General features: G+C 50.9%; 1 protein-coding gene across 2 annotated transcripts in view; it reads left to right on the forward strand.

The window, feature by feature from the left end:
• LOXHD1 (lipoxygenase homology PLAT domains 1) overlaps nt 1–14,010 on the forward strand; it is a 149,743-nt gene that overhangs the window by 4,324 nt on the left and 131,409 nt on the right. For both annotated transcript variants that reach the window (XM_045886333.2, XM_045886334.2), the window contains exons 2-4: nt 1,722–1,836; nt 8,350–8,430; nt 10,260–10,444. In XM_045886333.2, the coding sequence (XP_045742289.1) occupies nt 1,722–1,836; nt 8,350–8,430; nt 10,260–10,444 (381 nt within the window). The remainder of the gene's footprint in view (nt 1–1,721; nt 1,837–8,349; nt 8,431–10,259; nt 10,445–14,010) is intronic.

A 14,010-nucleotide genomic window follows, 5' to 3' on the forward strand; every position in this document is an offset into this window, starting at 1 on the left:
ATAAAATGCACCTATTTTAAATGCGCAGTTTGACAGGCATTGGAATATGTGTACATCTGTATAACCATTAGCACAATCTATATATAAAGCATTTAAATTATCCCCCAAAGTTCCCTGTGCCCCTCCTTAGTCAGTTCCCTCTGCTTCCAACTCCAGGGCAACCATGTTCTGCTTTCTGTTAAAATAGATTAGTCTTTTCTAAAGGTTCATGTAAATAACATTACAGTGCATAGAGTTTGTATCTGACTTCTTTCGCTCAGCACAACCTGCTTGAGATTCATCTACATCACATATGAGGGTAGTTCATTCCTTTTTGTTGCTGGGTAGTATTCCATTGTATGGATATACCACAACTTCTTTATCCATTCTTCTGTGCTTGGATTTTTAGGTTGTTTCCAGTTTAGAGTTATTGTGAATAAAGTTGCTATGAACATTTGTATGTAGGTCTTTGTATATACATGTTTTTATTCCCCTTGGGTAAATACCTGAAAATGGAATGTCTGGATCTTATGGTAAGTGTGTGTTTATCTTTAAACAATTTGCTGTCCATTAAAAAAAAATCGTGTGGTATCTGTTTTCCTTATTGATTTGTGTGAATTCTTTACATCTTCTGAGCATGAGTCCTTTGTTAGATATATGTATTCCAAATATCTTCTAGTTTGTGACTTGCCTTTTCATTCAAATAACGGGCTTCATTTCAATAAGTCCAATTTATCAATTTTTTTTATGGCCAGTGTGCTTTTAAGAAGGAGCTGTGAGCACTTTGAGGCAGCTTCCTCATCCCTCTCACACCCCAGACTCTCCTTTTCTCCAAACCACACATCTCCAGACCTCTGTGTCCTTTCTCATGTGATGTGGTCCTAGAATTTCCACCATGCTTCTCATTCTTCTGTGGACAGTTTGGAAATGCCCCTGTGTACTTGCAAAGCCATGTGGGCAACACTTTAGGTCTGGAGTTGTCCCAGGGAGGAATCCAGGGCTTGTCTACAGATCAGGCACCCCTGTAGTGTAGACTATGAAGAATTAAGGATTTGCTTATCACAAGAGACAAGGAGTTGTGCAAATGTACTGCTTCCTCTCTTGTCTCACAGTGCCTTGATTGGGATCTTCGTCAGAACCAGGGACTTCCAAAGAAAAGGCATTAATAGCAAACAGTAGAAGCTTCTAGGAACCAAAGAGGGGAAATCAGTACCCCTGTCAAGAAAGGAGCCTTGACGAAGCTCTGCATCACTCAGCTCTGGGACAGCTCATCCTGGGCCTGCAATGATAGTGCTCAGAAGGTCAGGGGAGGTGAGGGCTGGCAATGCAACTACATTCATAGAGAGGAGGGTGAGAGCAGGGGCAGGCTCTGAAGGCCACGTCTAGGAGGCATCTGGGTGCTCTGTTGCAAAGATCACAGACTAGGTGTCCAGAGGCCCTGGGCTGGGCTCCAGTGATGACACTGGATGGTGTGTGACCTGGGCTTCCCACCCCCACCCCGGTCCTACAGGTTCCTCACCTGTAAAATGAGCATGCACCATTAAATAGAAGGTTTAGTCTTACAGCAGAACTTGGTGTGGGTCTGACCCTGGCTCAGAGGCTTGTGGGCTATAGCAGGGTTTTATAGAGACCTTTTGGCTGGGTGTCCCCTGCGGAGCTGACAGGAGCTCTGGCTTCTCCAAGCCCATGTAGGATCCTGGGTTTTCCGATAAGCCTGTGATCTGTCTTCTTTTCTCCTCCAGTGTATGAGGTGGTCACAGCCACGGGGGATGTTCGTGGTGCAGGGACAGATGCCAATGTCTTCATCACCCTTTTTGGAGAGAACGGGCTCTCTCCCAAGATCCATCTGACCAGCAAGTGAGTACCAACTTGGCCTTGGTGGAATCGTGGGCTGCTAGTTGGGATTGATGCCGTTCTGGAACCCAGGGAGAAGACCCGTGTGTCCACAGGCATATTAAGTGGCACGGGGCCTCTGCTAAAGACAGACCACATGTCAACTGGGTCCTTCCCAATGATCTCCCATCAACCTTCCTGTTGGTGTTCGTGTGAAGTAATGCCTACTTTGGATCTCACAATTCCCAAGAATCATAATAGCTGTCCCTTGCTGTGGGAGAAGACACTCAGGACCAGGAACCCTGGGTCTGGGTCCAGCTTTACCACATAGTTGCCATGTCACTTTGGCCAAATCTCTTCGCATCCAAGGCCTTGGCTTCCTCATCGAGCATCTGGGAGCAATCATCCCCCCTTTACAAAAACCACAGGGCAGTAGAGAGGAGGAAACAAAATCATGCATTCAGAGGAGCCAGGAGTTCAAAATGCTCCACGCCTGTGTCTCTCCTAGGGCTCACCATCACACGGCACCTGCTTGCCAGCTAACGCATACTCGAGTCAGGCACATGGACCCCTTGTGTGTGTACTTGTGCATGTGTGTTTGTGTAGATGTGCTCTGTGTGTGTGTTTGTGTGTACGCCTTGTGCCCTCCATGTCATTTGTAATCCATTAACAGCAGGGGCTGCTGCCTCTTCATTTTGATCCTCTCCCCCGACCACACACCAGCGCACACAGATACACCCAGAGCAAAACATGGGGACGTGTTAGCAGAGTCCTACAATTCCAGAGCTGTCTGGGGCTACAGCCGTGTCGTAGGCAGCTGGTTTGCAATCTGTGCTGAACGGAACTGGGGATCGGTCAGCCGATTCTGAGCCCACTGTGCCCCCATCCTTCCTTCCTCCACAGTAGCTCGATTTATGGTTGTCTTGCCCACCGACTTTCTGAGTCAGATTTTATTTGCACCAAGAGTCCTATAGCCGGAAAAATGTGAAAATCCACTAAATTTATTTCAACTCATTCATGGGGAAACTGAGGCCTAGAGAGGAGGGGAGATGAGCTCTGAGTCATGGAGCTTCTAGATGGTAAAGCTGGTCCTCAAACCCCAGGTGATGTGGACATTTTCCTTGAGCACGGGCCCTGTGGCCCTGAGGGTGTGTGGGAGCTTCCCCTCCAGGCCTCCTGAGCCTCCAGGTTGTGACCTCCTACGGGGGGAGGGGGAGGCGCGGTAGGGGAGGCTGTAGAGTGGTGGGGCCCCCAGGCCAGGACATCCACAAACTCTGTGCTTCGCAGACTGACCCAGCCCTGCCTCCCAGGTTTGCCCTGAGCGTGGGCTGTGGCCTAAATGTGGCCCCGTTGAGGCTGGTGTAACGTCCAATTTTGTCCATTTCCGCAGAACAGGGTACCCGCCTTCTTGTACTGCTTACCCTGCAGAGTGACTGGCTTGCGGAAGTCTTTCTCTCCAGTGATGTGGGCACGGTAAAGAGAAGACATGAAATGTCCATCCTCTTTGCCATGTGACCTCCCCCGAGCGCACTACTCTAGGGAGAAGCCACTAGGCTCTGGGAAATCGGCCCGGGGGGTTCCTGGAGTCCCCAGCCTGCCTCTCTTAAACAAAAAGAACCATTTTCTCCTTTCAAGGTGGTTGCTCGCTGTTTTTCCTACTTTCTTACACCTAGTACCCTTGCCCTTCCCCCCCTCACCGTTTTCATTTGTCGAAACAGCCTTTTGGGAAGGCCCCAGAGTCACCCTTCATAAGCCAGTAGGCAGGTTTGTCACTGAGTCCCCCTTCCCAGGAGCATGAATTCCAGGGACGGAAGGGAAGACTGCATCACGGCAGAGAGAGGGACAGGGTCGGGAGGTTTCCAGGTGTCGCACGTTGGCCAACATCTCAACGCCAGCCCCACGGACAGAAATCAGCAACGCCTCCCTGTGACTCGGCAGGTCTCTCCATACCTGTGTTGTGCTCCAGGTTGGGCAGCAAGGGCAGGGGTCTGGCCCGGACCCCGGTCGGCCTGGCCTGGAGGGCTCTGCAGGAGCCCAGGGCGAGCAGGTGGGTTCAGAGGTGGGGCTCATTTTGTAGCCCCTGCTGTCCATCCTGGGAGACTGGAGACGTGATGTGCAGAGGGATGCCAGGTGGAGCGGACCGTGAGGGGAGGTCGGCTTCGTCCCTTCGGCCCCTCTCCCAGTTGCTTGCAAACAGTCAGGGCCCCGTAAGTGCACTGTCAGGGAGGCCAGAACGGGACTTTACAGGGAAGGGCAGGTGATCTGGGCCTTGGGTAGTGAAAGAGACTCAGATGAGAGAAGGGCAGGAGGAGGGTACTTTAGACCCCAGGGAGCAGCTTGCAGATGCACGGAGGCAGCAAGGAGCCAGGAGGGGAGGACCGGGCTTTAGAAGGCCTTGCTTACAAGCTGATCAGCGGAGGCCTGACTTACAACGTGGCCAAGAAAGATTAATTTGGCCGCTGTGAGACCTGGGGAAGTGTCTGCAGAGAGAATTGCAAAGACACAATCCTCGCCACCCAAGATGCTTTCAGTTGCAAGGTGGAGACCTTGGGCCTGGGAGGGGAGCACCGCTTTCCAAGGAATTCCAGGCTGCTCGAGGAACCCAGATGCCCAGGGCCGCAGAGGTCACCTTGCTCTGTGATGTTTAGAGGCAGGCATTCCAGCCCACCTGTCGCCCCCACCCCTGCCCTGGGGTCTGGCTCCCAATTTCTCATCTCGCTGTGGGCTGTTGTTCCCTCCTCGAGGCCCTGCCTCACCCCAAAGCCAACTCGTGTGTCAACTGGCACCCAGCTCCTTTTCCTTGCTTTACACAAACACGTGCACACACAGAGGCTACAGGGTGTTTTGAGTGTATAGACTTCCCTGATACTCAGGGCACCAGAGTGAGCTCCCAGCACAGCAAGGCAAACGACTTGAAATGAAATCTTGGACAGATTCTGACGTCTGAAGATTAAGCCACTGCCTACCCTGGAATTTCTCCCCGGCTGCTTTCTCCACGGCGCGTGGCTGCGCCCCCTGACTCCACCTTCCTCTCCTGCGTCTCCCACGCCCTCTCTTTTCTCTCTCCCCTCTCTGTTCCTGCTCTGTCTTCTGCCTTTTCTCCTGTGCCCCTGGACTTCACCTGCCTCCCACCTGGCCTATCAGAATGTTTATTTCCCAATACAAAATAATTCTGCTGCAGTTGTCTGGTGCCTGATGTTAACATGCTGATTGTTCTGACCCTCGTGGTCCGGTGTCTGACTCGTCCGTACACACGGGGTCCTCTGTTAGGCAGCAAAGAGAGTGGCACGTTCACTTGGATCCCCTGTCAGCTGACCTCCACCCCAACCCCACACCATTTGAATGTCAACAGCCATGGCTCCCAGAGGAAGGCCCCATGCTCTGGGTGCCCTTCCCCGTTACCCAGGACCACCCCCAGCACTGGGTCACATGTTCAGAATATGGCAAAAGGATGGGATCTCATGCATCTTCTGGAACACGGTTCTCCTGTTGAGAATTCACCGAGTGTCAGAAAATGCCTGGCATTTTAGCCTGCTAGCTCTGCCGGGCTGGCAGCTAAAATGCCTTGTGCGGCCTTCACAGGCTCTCCTGGGTAGGGGGTCCCTGCTGAATGGGCAGGCCTGGGCAGGGAGGGGGCTGCGTACTGCATTAGCCTTCATTTGCTGAGCGGCTAGGAGCCACGGGGCAGCCACATCCCCCCAAAAGGAAACGTGAAGAAGTCTGCGTTTCTCATGTTTCCTTTGCCAGGGGACCCTCTGTCCTTTGGTACTTCTCTCTTGCCTCCAGTCAGTTCTCTGAAACCAACTGGTATTGCCTTCTGACTTCCCAGAAGTGGGTATTTCGGAATCTGACCTGTTGGGTGGCAGTTGGGGCTTCTTTGGGATTATCCTGGCCCCTCTGTGCAAGAAGAGAGTCCGGGTAGGTCTGTCTCTGCAGTCCCTCCCTTCCTTCCTCTGGAGAGAGGCCCTACCAGGGAGATGTTGGGCCCCATTGCGTGAGCTCTGCAGACAATCTCTCCACATCCTGTGATACCCTGGAGCACTCCGCTGGGGTCCGGAGACCCTCTGCCCATCGTGGTAGACCTCTCTCTCCTGGTCTCCCTCCTTCCACCTCGCTTTCTAACATTTGTTGTCCGAGGGACTGTAAAGCACCATGGTCAACTATTAACAAACACACTGGGACGTCCGAATGCACGTGCCACCTGGTCAAGGGCACAGGGCTTTTCTTTTTTTTTAAGATTTTATTTATTTATTTATTAGAGAGCGAGCGAGAGGGAAACAGCATGAGAGAGGAGAGGGTCAGAAGGAGAAGCAGGCTCCCCGCTGAGCCAGGAGCCCGATGTGGGACTCGATCCCAGAACCCTGGGATCATGACCTGAGCCGAAGGCAGTCGCTTAACCAACTGAGCCACCCAGGCGCCCGCACAGGGCTTTTCTGAAGGTCAAAGGCAGCTGTTGGAGCTTCTCCAGAAGGGGCTGTGGTCAGAGGCTCCCCAGGACACCAGCTGCTTTCCCTCCAAATCGGCCCCCTTTTCCCCTGCTCATCAGCACTGGCTGCTTCCAAACTCCAGGCCCCACAGCAGATGAAGCCTGACCATCCTCAAACTTGTCCCTGAGGATTCACGCCCGCAGCTGCAGGCCATGGGGAGCGAAGGCTGCGGAAATGAGACTGCGCTGTGTTCGTGATTGCAAATCAAGACGCGCTCCTTTCGGAAAACTTAAAAGAAATGTATACAGACAAGAATAAATAACCAACATTTCATAATAGTCTTACCATCTAGACACAATGTTTTTGGATAAATCCTTCCACTCCATTGTTTTTAAATGCAGTTGGCATCCTGTTGTGTTGGTCGTTCTGTTCACACATTCTATTTTTAATCTGCTTTTTCTTTTAAGCCTATATCGTAAGCCTGTGTCTGTTCTATTAACTCTTCTTTTATAACAGGAGTTTTTGACGGCTGCATGGTATTCTTCCACATAGCTTCCCAGGGCCACTCTTTCCTAGGTCGATGTAGAGATATAGAAACTCTTGTTTCTTCTAAAAATGTATTTCCTTATCTCATGTTGAAATAGAAAATACCTCCTATTCACTTCTTTCCCATTCACACAATCCCGAGGCACAGAATCGATGTTCATGTGTTTTCCACACCATGGCACACCATGTAACAAAACATGGGCTGTCAGTATTCACTGTTGGAAGTGAGGTTCTGACAGGTATGTGCAGCAAGCCTGCAAATGGGTCCTTTCACTCAAGCAAAAATCCAGAAATTTCTAGCACTTTCTCCTCCTCACCCTCTGTGCCCCGACCTCAACTTGTCCCCTGACAAGGCTGCCTCCGTGTCTGCTTATCACCTGACTTCATGAGCTCTGCCTGCTTTAGGAAGGCCCGAGGCCTCATGCCTCACGATGTGCCCACCTTCAGGAGACTTCTCAGGACAGACTGTTTGCTAAAGTGGGCCTGTTTGCAGGACCACAGCTTCCAAGTCCGTAGAACCTTGCAAGCCTTCTGTGGCTGAGAGAGTGGGAGCCTTGTTGCCTTAGAGAGAATGTTCTTCACTTCCCTCTTTATTTGGAAACCAGTAATGGCCAATAAATAGGCATGTGTGTTCCACGCTTTTCTTTTCCCCGGGGGCTGTGTGCTGGTGCTGGGAGCCCCGGCTGGGGGCCCGGGGGCATGTCCGCAGCTCTCCGGCCTGTGAGGGCTTCACTGTGGGGGGCAGGAAGAGCCGTGAGCAGGCCCCACTGGCAGGGTCCCAGCCCACACAGAGGACGCAGCCGATGGCCGCAGGAGATTCCGGCTTCGGCTCCTGGAGGACTCCGTGGTGAGGCTGCTCCAGCCCTCCTGTGTCTAAGCTGATGGAACCTAGGATGCTCCTGAGTTTGGATTCACCTGGGCAGCTCGTTGAGGAACATCTCAGGTGTACTTGCTTCTGTTCACACCGTCTGTGTAATGCCAGATATGTATTCCCTCACCGCCCCACTCCCCTGGTTGCTGGTTTGGGTTGAGTGTTTCCTTCCTTGTTGGAATGGCAGGACCGTGGACTACCACCCAAGGTCTGCATCTGCTTGGGGCTGCCATTGCAACTCCCCCCAGCAAGAGCAAGGCAAGTGAGGGGAGGCCTGGGGGCCTGCAGACCCAAGAGCACCATGGCATTCACTGTGCCTGCCTTCCTCCTCCACTGTCCCAACTCAGAGCAACCAGAGCCCATTGGGTCATGACTTTGGAGATCCAGGTTCTGGTCCCAGCTCTGCTACCAGCAAGCAGAGTCCCTGTTTGTGAAATGGGGCTGATACCGCACCATACTTGACTTAGTGACACACGGCAAGCATCACAGGACAACTTGACTGTGAAAGCAAGGAGTGAATACTGACCGACCTCGCCCTCTGTTGGAAAGGGATCTTAGAATGGGAGCGGTGACTCGTAGCACCTCCCGGGACTGGGACGGTGGAGGAAGAAGGGGGATGCCAGCCCTTGGCTCTCCTCCCGGGCTTGTGAGCCAAGTGCAGATCTGTGCTAACTGTGCACACGTTCATTGTAGGAGTGAATCTGCCTTTGAGAAAGCCAACGTCGACGTGTTCCGGGTGAGAACCAACAATGTGGGCCTCATCTACAAAATCAGGTAGGAATCTGGCCCCTGACCAGGGAGGGAGTGAGATGAAGGCCAGTAGATTAGGGCCTGATGTCACTACTGACACTTTCTGGGTGTTGATTTTTCCCTGGTGTCATTTGAGGGGTGATTGAAGGCCCAAATCTTTCCCTCCCACCCCATACTTGCCCATTAGAGATTCACTTCTTTGGGTTAAGACAGTTTGAGACGCTGTCTCACAAACGTGGGAAATCGGCTCTGAGAGGCCCTAGCACAGTGCTCAGGAGCCAGTCCTGAGTCCGGATCACTGGGGTGCAAACGTCTGCCCCGCCATTTGCTAGCTGTGGGGCTTCAGACAATTCCCCTCCAAGCCCCACTTCCCTCACTTGTAGTAACGAGGTAGTGAGGACTCAGTGAGTTAGTGCTTAGATGGTAGCGGGCGCTCAGCAAGGGTTAGAGATGCCAGGTCACGTTGCAGGATGCCTCTTGATGCCCTCTGGGGGCGTTGGTGTGAGCATGTGGGGAAGGAGAACTCTATGTGCCTGGTTGCCAAGGAAGAGCCTTCAGTTGCCCTCCCTGTCCCCCCCTCCCTCCCTACTACCCATGCCCATTCAAGTTCACGCCCATTTGTCAGGATGTCAAGGTCATCTGTGGTCTGACTGCGCCCAGGCTAGGGCCTGGATGGGGGTCAAATGCTTCCTCAGTTCAGTCCTGATTTGTCTTCCTCCCACTAGAAAGTATAAGACCATGAACTTTCCTGGGGAAGTAAGGGACACAGGAGGGCCCTGGCACTCGCTGTGTGAGGAACGGGTGTGACAAACAGGGAAGGGGAGGGTTGGGGACAGGGTGTTGGTGTGGGGAAAGGCAACCATTACTCTGAGGTCCTACTGCGCTGGGCTCTCTGTCAGGCAGAGACATGCATCCTCGTGTACACCATCGGTCCGTCCAGACTGTGCTCTCTTGAGTTTGGGTTTGTCCCACAAACAGCAAAGATAGGGCCTCGCTGCAATGAGCAGGGAGGAGACGCTTGGCGCAAAGTGAGGCCATCCAGAGGTCAAGGTCTGGAGGAGACACTGACCTCAGAGGAAAAACTGGGCCTGCCAAAGCATGAGGGGGACTGTAGGAAGTGGGGGAAATTTGGGAGGCCCGATTTTGAAGAATGAGGATCTGTGCTGCCGGAGACAATGGCCCCTGGCCATGTGTGGCTACCGAGCACCTGAAATGTGGCTAGTCCAAATTGAGATGCACCGTATGCATATATAAACACACTAGCTTTTTGAAAATTTAGTAAAAGAACGTCAAATATCTCATTAGTAAATTTTCACATGGTTAGGTGTTGAAATGATAAATGGATGAAATAGAAGACATTATTAAGATGAACTTCCCCAGTCCTTATGCTTCTTTTTTAATGTGGCTACTAGAAAATCTAAGCTTACGTACATGGCTCACACATGCGGCTCATGTGATACTTCCACGGGGCCACATCAGTCTAGATGGCCAGGGGGGATCATCTGGGTGGTGGGACTAAGGTGGGTATCTGGGGGTGGGTCTGGGGGTCTGGGGGTCAGAGAGGGAAGGGAAGCTCAAGATGGCCCTGCTGCAAGCCTGGGCAATCCCGGATTTTCTGTGGAAGGCGTTATTATGCCTTATTACGTGTTACCATGTAACACTCATTAATAAGCACCTCTACCTTGCAGGGTATTCCCATTTTACAGATGAGGAAGTTGAGGTTCGAGGGGTAAAGCAACCACTAGAACAAAATGATGGGACCCCTCTTTGGAGTGAACCTTTGGGTATTCCAGTGTGGAAGGGGTGTTGTCTCCGTTCTGCCAATGTCGTGTGGGTGTCTGCTTCTGCCCCAGGATCGAGCATGACGACACGGGCCTGAACGCCAGCTGGTACCTGGATCGTGTGATCGTCACCGACATGAAGCGGCCTCACCTCCGTTACTACTTCAACTGCAAGAGCTGGCTGAGCACCGTGGAAGGTGACCGCCAGCGGAGCCGTGACCTGCTAGCCAGCTTCGACCCCATGGACGCGCCCCGAGGTCAGTGCCAAGGCCAGCCTGCCCGCCATCGCTCCCTGCCCCAGGCTGGCCCGTGCCTCTTTCTTGCTCTGGCCAGTCCCCTGTCCCCTTGCCACTCCTCCAGGGTCCTCCTGTTGGCTAGGGCCCGGCTGAAGCCCCATCTCTCCACGTGGCTTTCCCAAGAGCCAGCTTATGTGCTCTGGGGGCTCAGGGGAAGGGGAAAGCGAGAGGACCTGGAGGCACGACTGAGGGGTGGGTGCAGTTCTGAGCATCTTCTGTGTTTTCAACAGCTCTTGCTGATAGGTATCCGCCGAGACTCCTCTCTGAGGTCAAAGGAGCTTTCCCTGTCCTCCAATTTCTTTGCCGTTCTTCTGATGCCCAAAGGAAGGGGAGCTACGGCCAGGGCATGGCAGATGAGAATCAGAACTCACACCTTCCAGGGCGCCATCAAGCCGTCCCCATCTCTTCCTGATTTTATGAGGAGGAAAACAACTAATTTCAAGTGCATCAGAGGCCTTAAATTCGGTCATTTTAGCTCCACGGGAGGCAGGGGGACAAATCATGGAAGAACACACACCATGTCCCATGACCTATTTTATCACACTTTTGTCCCCTAAAGTGCTGACCTCACCCTACCTCATTATTGGACATATTTGCCTTTCCAAAAGAGGAGGCATCACATGTGGATACCACCATCATAACACCTTGCTTGAGGGAGTCATAGGCCTTCGGAGGGAAAGGCATTTGGTAGCCAGGGAAAGTGACTTTGCCAGGGTCACTCAACAAAGCAACAGAAGGGAGGAGCACTCCTTAGACTCTGCCTTCCAACACGTGCCCTGTGGTCTCCAAATCCCATCCTCTCTTGCAACCTAGCTGGGCAGAAGGAAACATACCCCATGTCCCACTGGGCTTCAGCTCTCCTTTCTCTGTCTACCTCTGATTTTCTACCTTCCAGCTGACCTTGAACTTGCCTCATTCCTCTGTGGCCCCCATCATCATAACTTGCAACGTCACTGTTTCTTTTCTTAAAAAGATATGTTATTGATCTTTCTCTTCTTAACAAAAGCCAAATTTGATCATTGTAGAGAATTTAGAAAACAGAGACACATGCAAACATAAAAACAGAATGCCTGTAATTCTATCACCTGGATAAACATCACTGGTGACATTTTTGTGCACTCATTTCTAGTCTTCTCCATGCATGTATAGTTTGAAAGAATGGGCTGGTACAACACCCTGTTTTAGAGCATGTTTGTTTCTATGCCATTAAATACTGCTCGACACCCTTGCTTGCCATGGCTCTAGGGAGTGTTCTGGTGTAGGGAGGTACCATCTTGGATTCACTGATCCCCTTATTGTCTGATTTACATTGTGTCCCCCTCTGCAATTTTATTGTTACTATAAACAATACACCTAAATCTTTGCACAGACAAATGATTCTTTCCTTAGGATAAATTCATAAATAGAATTTATATTTAGAATAAATTTATATTTATATGCACATGGTTAAGACTTTTAATGGGCATTTCCGAACTGCCCTAGAAAGGGTGCATCAGTGCACAACCCCACCAGCTGTGCAAGGGCACCCACTTCCCTCGCCCTCAATACTTAGTACTGTTTAACAGGATAGGAAAAGGGGCTTTGTGATCTCTTTGGTTATTGGTGACATTGGATATCTTTCATACGTTTATTGGCCATTTGTATTGTGTGAGAGAGAGAGAGAGAGAGAGAGAAGAGAAAGAGAGAGAGAGAGAATTGTCTACCCAAGCCCCAAGCATGTCTTTTCACTTGGGGTGAATGTCATAGATTTTCCCAAAGACTTTAAGTCTCTTTAATTCTTGATCCAGCGTCTTTGCTAGGATCAATCCCTAGCAAGCTGGCCATCTTCCTCTCTGCTCTCTTAGGCTCCCTTTTCTTGCCCTTTCCCACCATTTAGTTCCTCATCCCACCTTTTGCTTTGGTCACATGAAAATCCAGGGTTCCTCTGTTAGAAGAGCTTCTGAAAAGTCACCATTAAGAATGAATTAGAGTCACTCCGTGGTTCTCCAACTTTCCACAAGAATCATCCTGGGTGGTGTTCTTGCCTTGCGGGAAAGACAAAGACATCCGCTGGTGCCATCACTGAATCAGGCTGCCTGGGCCCCCCGCCCTTTTATGAGCTAGAGGGCACTGGATTTTTAGTATTTCCAGGCTGGATTCTGGAAGAAGGAATGAAAAAGGAGATCTTCAAATATTCAAAGAACTGCATTGGTAAACAAAAGTTTAACTCTCTTTGCTTTTCACCTGGAATTATACCAACTTGACGTTTGGTTGCTGCAGAAGGTCTCTGATGATCAAAATGGGGAAGATAATTATTTCTTCATCCATGTAATTTGATAGATGAAAATACTTTAAGACATGGGATGTGGGCAATAATAGAAGGGGACATTTTAAGTGTATATTTCACCCCTTCACGACCCTCCAAGACATGGTGGATCATTAGTTGGATAGCCTTGCTCCCCTCTCCCCACCCCCAGGACCATCTCCTGAAGTTCTGGCTGATAATTAGCTGGAACCTTCTTTCATTCCTGCTCTTCAGGGAGGGTAGGTGTTCTAGGCTGACCGACTGACCCTTTGACCGAGGTGATCAAAAGGTAGTGGCAGGGGTGGAGGGGCTGGACCTTGATCAGGTTTCTAGATGGTTCCTCTATAAAGGATCTCGTATATCATGCTTAAAGACACAGGCATGACGGGAGCGTGCCCTACCTGTGGGTGCCAGTGAGCCGCGGAGCTTTAGGACTTCTGCCCTGGACAAGAATGTCACCCTCCCTGCATGGCACAGTGCCTGACTTTTGCCATGGAGATTACTTTTACCTCTCTAGGGTTCTCTTTAAATGTGGGAAAGTGCCTAATATCTTCCTAAGCCGTTGGGGTGAATGCCTGGTCAGGGCCACCCTCTTCCTTCATGGATCCCACTCTGGCAAAGGTAGGCATGAGAAAAAAAGGGACAGGAGGTTGCAAAAGAAGGGGGTGGATGACGGCCAACTCACAGTTGTGTGGATGGAAGATCCTAGAGACAAGTTCAGTTTCTCAGTGGTTCTCAGTTGGTTGGTAAAAATCTCTGCATCTGACACCTTAAGGAAACCGGGTATCAGGGCCAACCCAAACATTTCACCTTTTGGTTTCCTCTGTGTCTGATTGCCAGGTCTTGGGGATCTGTCACTGGGGTGAGGGAGACAGGTTATTGTGTCCCCTCAACCACTGGAGGTTTCCAAACCCCAGCCACTCACGTTCCATCTTCAAGATTTTTGCTTTATTCAAGTACAACAACTTCCTTTATTATTTACTTACTCTTCTTCTTAAGCTCACTTTTGGCAACTTGTCTACTGTCTTGTAAGTAAGTTTAAGAAGAAGGTGGATATTATTATCACAAAAAAAAAACCCTGTTATCATTTGCTATAAATATCAGGCATACATCAGCACATATTAAAACAAATGCACAAGGGTAGGTAACCCTCCTGTATCACCATCAGCATCCCACGTGCCATCAGTGATGTGCAAACTGCATGCCGGGAAATAGTACCAGCCCTGATCCGTGAGGAAGGGAA

Source organism: Mirounga angustirostris, unplaced genomic scaffold (assembly GCF_029215605.1).
Source record: "Mirounga angustirostris isolate CCGP_5_RB_7025 unplaced genomic scaffold, mMirAng1.0.hap1 SCAF_14, whole genome shotgun sequence".
Lineage (NCBI taxonomy): Eukaryota > Metazoa > Chordata > Mammalia > Carnivora > Phocidae > Mirounga > Mirounga angustirostris.